General features: G+C 47.0%; 1 protein-coding gene across 5 annotated transcripts in view; it reads left to right on the forward strand.

The window, feature by feature from the left end:
• The first annotated feature begins 4,983 nt into the window (after positions 1-4,983).
• ELP6 (elongator acetyltransferase complex subunit 6) overlaps positions 4,984-7,585 on the forward strand; it is a 15,091-nt gene continuing 12,489 nt past the window's right edge. For all 5 annotated transcript variants that reach the window (XR_008706079.1, XM_055557617.1, XM_055557620.1 and 2 more), the window contains exon 1: positions 4,984-5,238. Coding sequence is in view for 4 of the 5 variants with exons in the window: in XM_055557617.1 (XP_055413592.1) it covers positions 5,185-5,238 (54 nt within the window). In the remaining variant the exon portion in view is untranslated. The remainder of the gene's footprint in view (positions 5,239-7,585) is intronic.

Consider the following 7,585-nt stretch of genomic DNA (forward strand, 5'->3'; position numbering starts at 1 on the left):
ATTGTTAGAGATAGTGAGCACGTTTGGTTGCACTAAGCTTGGTTCAGCACTAGGAGGGCCCCCATCCCCATCCCCCATCTGGAGACTGTAGTTTCTTCTAGAGGGGACCAGGCAACACACATCCCCAGGGGAGAGATTTGCAGCAACAAGAAGGGAACTAGACATGATTCTAATATCTTTAAAATAGACAGATAGGTGTATATCTATATACACAGACACACACACACACATACATATTGTGAATGCCAGCCTTCTAACTTATTCCTCCTTTCCACTTGGTAATCTTAAGTTTGTTTTCTAAGTCTGTGAGTCTGTTCCTGTTTTGCAAATGATTTCAATTTATATCGGTTTTTCAATTCCAACTGTAAGTAGTAACATGTGATATTTGTCTTTCTCTAAGTTCCCTTGGTATGATCGTGTCCAGGTGATATCTGGTTGTCAGTTTCGTTTGCGTTTCTTTAATAATTAGTCATGTGGATGGAACATGGTATTCTGTGCTATTTTTTAAAGGGTGTGAGTACAGTTTCCCCTCTTGAAATTGAATTCTTGAAAATTCTGATTTTATTTTTTAATGTTTCTTTATTCATGTATTTGGCCGTGTGGGGTCTTAACGTGGCCTTGGGAGCTGCTGGGTCTTAGTTCCTGGACCAGGGATGGAACCAGTTTCCCATGCATAGGAAGGAGGATTCCTACCCACTGGACCACAAGGGAAGTCCCAAGTCTGTCCTCTTTTGAATTCTTTTTCGATTCCCTGCCTTTTGACACTTCTTGAGGGCTGCTGTCTGTTACAGCCCCACAGGCTTTGTGAATATGAAGGACCCTTAAGCGTTGGTGGTTGTAAAGTTATTATTAGGAGAAATGTCTACAAGGTGGCTTATGCCCCACTCGAACTCAAGCAAGTGGAACTTTCGAAGTCCAGTTCCTGGTTTGTAAACAAGACTGGAATGTGCCTGGAATGTGCCAGCATAAACACCCAAGGGCTTGTATTCCATTATTTCTTTACCCTCCCAATGCCCTGCAAGGAATCCCAAACCGCTCTATACTTCGGCTGCTGGTTTAAATACCAGTAGCAACTTTAAGGAAGGAGGCTGACCATGGGAGCGTCAGGTCCAGGAGATGTGGAGACCAGGTGACTTTTCAGACCTCTTCCAGGCCAGAGGGTCCAGCATCTTTTGGGTGCACCTGGCTTGGTTTACCTTTAGGGGCCCCCCTATCCTCAGATAGTGGTTTCCTCCGGAGGGGACGAGGTGCTACTGGGGCATGGAAGGTGTCGCTCATTTGTGGCACATTCTCCACTGCTCCCAGTGCCCCAGGACACTCCAGGCTTGAAACCCAAAGCTCAGGCTTTCTGGAGGTGACCCAGCACAGGACACTGAGGCCTGAGCGGAATACAGTAGGTATTTCTTTCTTGTTTCCCTTTCTATTTACAAATTTGGGCTTTATATTGGAGTGTAATTGATTTACAATGTTTTGTTTGTTTTAAATGTACAGCAAGGTGATACATTTTTATATATACAGAGAGCTGTTCTTTTATGGATTCTTTTCCTGTTCAGCTTATTGGCCAATGTTGTGTAGAGTTCCCTGTGCTCACAGTAGATCCCATGTGGCTGTCAATTTTATATGTGAATATATATATATATAAGTTCAGTTCAGTCGCTCAGTCATGTCTGAGTCTTTGACTCCATGGACTGCAGCACTGCCAGGCTTCCCTGTCGATATATGTATATGTACATATATATATACACACACACACATATATATAAGTGTGTATCTGTGAATGCCAACCTTCTAACTTACTGCTCCTCACTCCCCTTGCCCCTGGGTAATCATAAGTTTGTTTTCTACGGCTGTCAGTCTGTTGCTACTTGTAAATCAGTTAAATTTTATCAGATTTTCAAATTCACACATAAATGGTAACATTTTTTTTTCTCTTAGTTAACTCTGTATGATCATGTCTCGGTCATCGTTGTTGCCGCAAATAGCATCATCTCACCCTTTTCCATGAGTAATATTGCATTGTAAATATGGGCCATATTTCCTTTCTCCATTCCTGTGTCATTGGGCGTTTTGGTGACTTCCCTGTCCTGGTACTGTAAATAGTGCTGCAGTGCTCCTTGGAGTACATGTGACTTTTTGAATGATGGTTTCATCCAAATAGGTCCAGAAGTGGAACTGCAGGATCTTAATGTAGCTCTGGTTTTCCTTTCCTATGGCGCTTCCATAGCACCTTATCAGCTATCTACATTCCCATAAAGGCGCAGGAGGGAAGATTTCCTTTTCTCCATGCCCCTCTCATATTGATTTTTGTAGATTTTTGCAGGTGGCCATTTCTGTCTGGTTGGAGAAGACACCCAGTTGTCAGTTTCGCTTACATTTCTTAAATAATTAGCAATGTGGAGCATGTTATCCTGTGCTTTTGTATTAAACAGTGTGAGTGTAGTTTCCCTCTTGCAATTGGATTCTTGAAAGTCGGCTCTGTTTTTTAAAACATTTATTCATTTGTTTTGCTATGTCAGGTCTTAGAGTGGCCTTAGTAGCCCCATGGCATGTGGGATCTTAGTTCCTGGACCAGGGATCGACCAGGTGTCCAGTGCATTGGAAGGTGAATTCCTAACCTCTGGACCGCAAGGGAAGTCCCAAGTCGGCCCTCTTTTGAATTCTTTATCGATTCCCTGCCTTTTGACATTTTTTTTTTTTTGACATTTCTTGAGGGCAGGTGTCCTTTACAGCCCCGCAGGCTTTGTGAATATGAAGTGCCCTTCAACTGCAGTGGACTGTCCTGGTGGCTCAGTGGTAAAGAATCCACCTGCAATGCTGGAAATGCAGGAGATGTGTGGGAGACACGGGTTCTATCCCTGGGGTCAGGAAAATCCCCTGGAGGAAGAAATGGCGACCTTCTCCAGTATTCCTGCCTGGAAAATTCTAAAGAGACAGGGGTGGTGGGCTATGGTCCACGGGGATCACAAAGAGGTGGACACGACTGAGCACGCCCGCCTCCTTGCAGATTAAGCTGCGTGGTTGTCAAGTTGTTCTGCAGCGTGTCCACAAAGGGGCAGCACTATCTCATGCCTCACTCTGATAACTCTTCTCTTGTTCAGTCTCCACTCTTGATCAACTCTTCGCGACCCCATGGACTGCAGCACACCAGGTTTCTCTGTCCTTCACTAGCTCCAGATATAAATGATATGGAGAAAAATGAAAGAGGGGTGAGGGGAAAGGATAAGAATTGCTGGGGAAGGGACAGTTAAGAACTTAAATAGGATGCTTAGGGAAATTCAGTTCAGTTGCTCAGTTGTGTCCAACTCTTTGTGACCCCATGGACTGCAGAACACCAAGCCTCCCTGTCCATCACCAACTCCTGGAGTGTACCCAAACTCATGCCCATTGACTTGGTGATGCCATCCAACCATCTTATCTTCTGTCATCCCCTTCTCCTCCTGCCTTCAATCTTTCCCAGCATCAGCGTCTTTTCAAATGAGTCAGCTCTTCACATCAGGTGGCCAAAGTATTGGAGCCTCAGCTTCAACATCAGTCCTTCCAATGAACACTCAGGACTGATCTCCTTTAGGATGGACTGTTTGGATCTCCTTGCAGTCCAAGGGACTCTCAAGAGTCTTCTCCAACACCACAGTTCAAAAGCATCAATTCTTCAGCACTCAGCTTTCTTTATGGTCCAAATCTCACATCCATACATGACGACTGGAAAAACCATAGCTTTGACTAGACAGACCTTTGTTGGCAAAGTAATGTCTCTGCTTTTTAATATGCTGTCCAGGTTGGTCATAACTTTCCCTCCAAGGAGTAAGCATCTTTTAATTTCATGGCTGCAGTCACCATCTGCAGTGATTTTGGAGCCCCCCAAAATAAAGTCTGACACTGTTTCCGCTGTTTCTCCACCTATTTGCCATGAAGTGATGGGACCAGATGCCATGATCTTCGTTTTCTGAATGTTGAGGTTTAAGCCAACTTTTTCACTCTCCTCTTTCACTTTCATCAAGAGTCTCTTTAGTTCTTCTTCCCTTTCTGCCATAACGGTTGTGTAATCTGCCTATCTGTGTATCTGAGATTATTGATATTTCTCCTGGCAATCTTGATTCTAGCTTGTGCTTCATCCAACCCAGTGTTTCTCATGATGTACTCTGCATATAAGTTACACAAGCAGGGTGAGGATATACAGCCTTGACGTACTCCTTTTCCTATTTGGAACCAGTCTGTTGTTCCATGTCCAGTTCTAACTGTTGATTCCTGACATGCACACAGATTTCTCAAGAGGCAGGTCAGGTGGTCTCGTATTCCATCTCTTTCAGAATTTTCCAGTTTATTGTGATGCACACAGTCAAAGGCTTTAGCATAGTCAATAAAGCAGAAATATATGTTTTTCTGGAACTCCCTTGCTTTTTCGATGATCCAGTGGAAAATTGGCAATTGATCTCTGGTTCCACGGAGGCTTAGGGAAACCCTCGCTGATAAACTGACATGTGAACAAAGACCTGAAAGAAGTGGCGTTTTTTTTGTTTTGTTTATTCTTTAACGGCTGCAGCCCAGGGAGGGAAAACAGTGCAAAAACCTCAAAGAGAAGCATGCAGGGCGTGTTCCAACGCTACTTGGTCAGTGACCCTACCCAGATTACCTGTCTTAGTCCAAAACCTAGCCCCCATCCCACCGTTATTCCTTTATCCAGCTTCATTTTTTCCCCCACATAGAATTTTTCAATGTATTATTCCATGTTTATTACGTCTGTTTTCTGTTTTGTGCGAGAGCGAGCGTCTTTGCCTGTCTGGTTCGCCCATTGCAGCCAAAGCCTTTAGTAGTGTGAGGCACACCGCAGGAGCTTGACAGGAGGCTCTGGGATGAGAAGAACGCGCGGTCGAGGGAAGGAAGAAGAGACCCGAACTCCTGATGCCTTGGTTGGGGGAAACTCTCTGCGAGTGGAATGCAGGTAAGGAGCCCGCACGGCTCAGCGTCCAGGTTCCCCCCCCCCCCCCCCCCCGGGGGCCTGGTGCGCGTCTCTGCGCATGCGCCGAGAGCAGCCGATCAGCGCGTTGCATTGGCTGCGGCCAGGGGAATTGCGCATGCGCAATCCTCCCGCGTGGTCCTGTGTGGTGGGTTTTGCTCTCCAGCCTCCGCTGTATCCGTGGCAGCCCATCTTCCCATCCGGGGCCCCCGTGCGTTCTGGAGCTCGGAATGTTCCCAGAACTCAATAACCTTCTCAACACCACCCCTGAAGGGGCGGAGCAGGTAAGAGGTCGCAGGTCGAGGAGGAGGTTGGATTCTGGGAGCGCGGCCCAAGACCGGACACCCGGATGAAGCGCGCGCAGGCCCGTGGAAATCACGTGACGTCCATGGCCCGGGGGTGCCTGGGAGTTGTAGTCCGCAGAGGGCCCGCCCCCGAGGCTGGGCTGGACACTTAGGCCTGCGAAAGGTGGGCATCCTGCGCGTTTTCGAAGGTCGCGTGCGCCCTTGAAAGACCGCAGGAAGCACGTTATACGTTTGTGTTGACTTAAGTGTATAGGCGACCCTTGTGCGTGTTCACCGTGGTGGGAGTCCCAGCGCCCAAACAGAAGTTGGTGGTGGTGGTTTAGTCGCTCTGTCCGTGTCCGACTCTTTGTGACCCTATGGACCGTAGCCCGTCAGTCTCTTCCGTCCGTGGGATTCTCCAGGGAAGAATACTGGAGTGGATTACCCTTCCCTTCTCCAGGGGATCTTCCCGACGCAGGGATGGAACTGCCTCTCCCGCGTCTCTTGCCTTAACAGGCGGATTCTTGACCACTGAGCCACCTGGAACACCCCACCCCCCGCCCCGCCCCCCATCATAAGGGAGCAACTTCTTAACGACCTTAAGCCCCTTCTGTCCCGGCAGCACTCGGCAGGTTTTAGCGAACACTTCTGCTCGTCTTCCTCCTCATGTTTTTGAACAGTGCTCTCTGAAGCTGCTCGCAGCCAACGTTTGATTGCACAACCCCGCCTTTGGCACCACAGCCTCCCTACTCTGTTTTCTTCACTCTCTCCTTCCCACGGTCTAGAGCACCTCAAAAATGTTCATGCGTTAGCCCGAGGGTTGCCTCTCCTAGGAACATAGGTAATTTATTTCATAACTCCTGTCTTTCTGATGAAATGGTAAGCTCGTCCAGGCGGCCAAGACACCTAGTGTGTAAAGCCTTTTTGTTACTCCATCAGTTCAGTTCAGGCGCTCAGTCGTGTCTGACTCTTTGCGACCCCATGAATCACAGCACGCCAGGCCTCCCTGTCCATCACCAACTCCCGGAGTTCACTCAAACTCATGTCCATCGAGTCGGTGATGCCATCCAGCCATCTCATCCTCTGTCGTCCCTTTCTCCTCCTGCCCCCAATCCCTCCCAGCATCAGTCTTTTCCAATGAGTCAACTCTTCGCAGTAGGTGGCCAAAGTACTGGAGTTTCAGCTTTAGCATCATTCCTTCCAAAGAAATCCCAGGGCTGATCTCCTTCAGAATGGACTGTTGGATCTCCTTGCAGGCCAAGAGACTCTCAAGAGTCTTCTCCAACACCACAGTTCAAAAGCATCAATTCTTCAGCGCTCAGCTTTCTTCACAGTCCAACTCTCACATCCTACATGACCACAGGAAAAACCATAGCCTTGACTAGACGGACCTTTGTTGGCAAAGTAATGTCTCTGCTTTTCAATATGCTATCTAGGTTGGTCATAACTTTTCTTCCAAGGAGTAAGCGTCTTTTGATTTCATGGCTGCAATCACCATCTGCAGTGATTTTGGAGCCCCATAAAATAAAGTCTGACACTGTTTCCCTGTTTCCCCATCTATTTCCCATGAAGTGATGGGACCGGGTGCCATGATCTTCGTTTTCTGAATGTTGAGCTTTAAGCCAACTTTTTCACTCTCCACTTTCACTTTCATCAAGAGGCTTTTGAGTTCCTCTTCACTGTCTGCCATAAGGGTGGTGTCATCTGCATATCTGAGGTTATTGATATTTCTCCCAGCAATCTTGATTCCAGCTTGGGCTACTTCCAGCCCAGCGTTTGTCATGATGTACTCTGCATATAAGTTAAATAAGCAGGGTGACAATATACAGCCTTGATGTCCTCCTTTTCCTATTTGGAACCAATCTGTTGTTCCATGTCCAGTTTTAACTGTTGCTTCCTGACCTGCATACAGGTTTCTCAAGAGGCAGGTCAGGTGGTCTGGTATTCCCATCTCTTTCAGAATTTTCCACAGTTTATTGTGATCCACACACTCAAAGGCTTTGGCATAGTCAATAAAGCAGAAATAGATGTTTTTCTGGAACTCTCTTGCTTTTTCCATGATCCAGCGGATGTTGGCAATTTGATCTCTGGTTCCTCTGCCTTTTCTAAAACCAGCTTGAACATCTGGAAGTTCATGGTTCACGTATTGCTGAAGCCTGGCTTGGAGAATTTTGAGCATTACTTTACTAGCGTGTGAGATGAGTGCAATTGTGTGGTAGTTTGAGCATTCTTTGGCATTGCCTTTCTTTGGGATTGGAATGAAAACTGACCTTTTCCAGTCCTGTGGCCACTGCCGAGTTTTCCAAATTTGCTGGCATATTGAGTGCAGCACTTTCACAGCATCATC

The sequence above is a fragment of the Bubalus kerabau genome, chromosome 20, assembly GCF_029407905.1.
Source record: "Bubalus kerabau isolate K-KA32 ecotype Philippines breed swamp buffalo chromosome 20, PCC_UOA_SB_1v2, whole genome shotgun sequence".
Classification (NCBI taxonomy): Eukaryota; Metazoa; Chordata; class Mammalia; order Artiodactyla; family Bovidae; genus Bubalus; species Bubalus kerabau.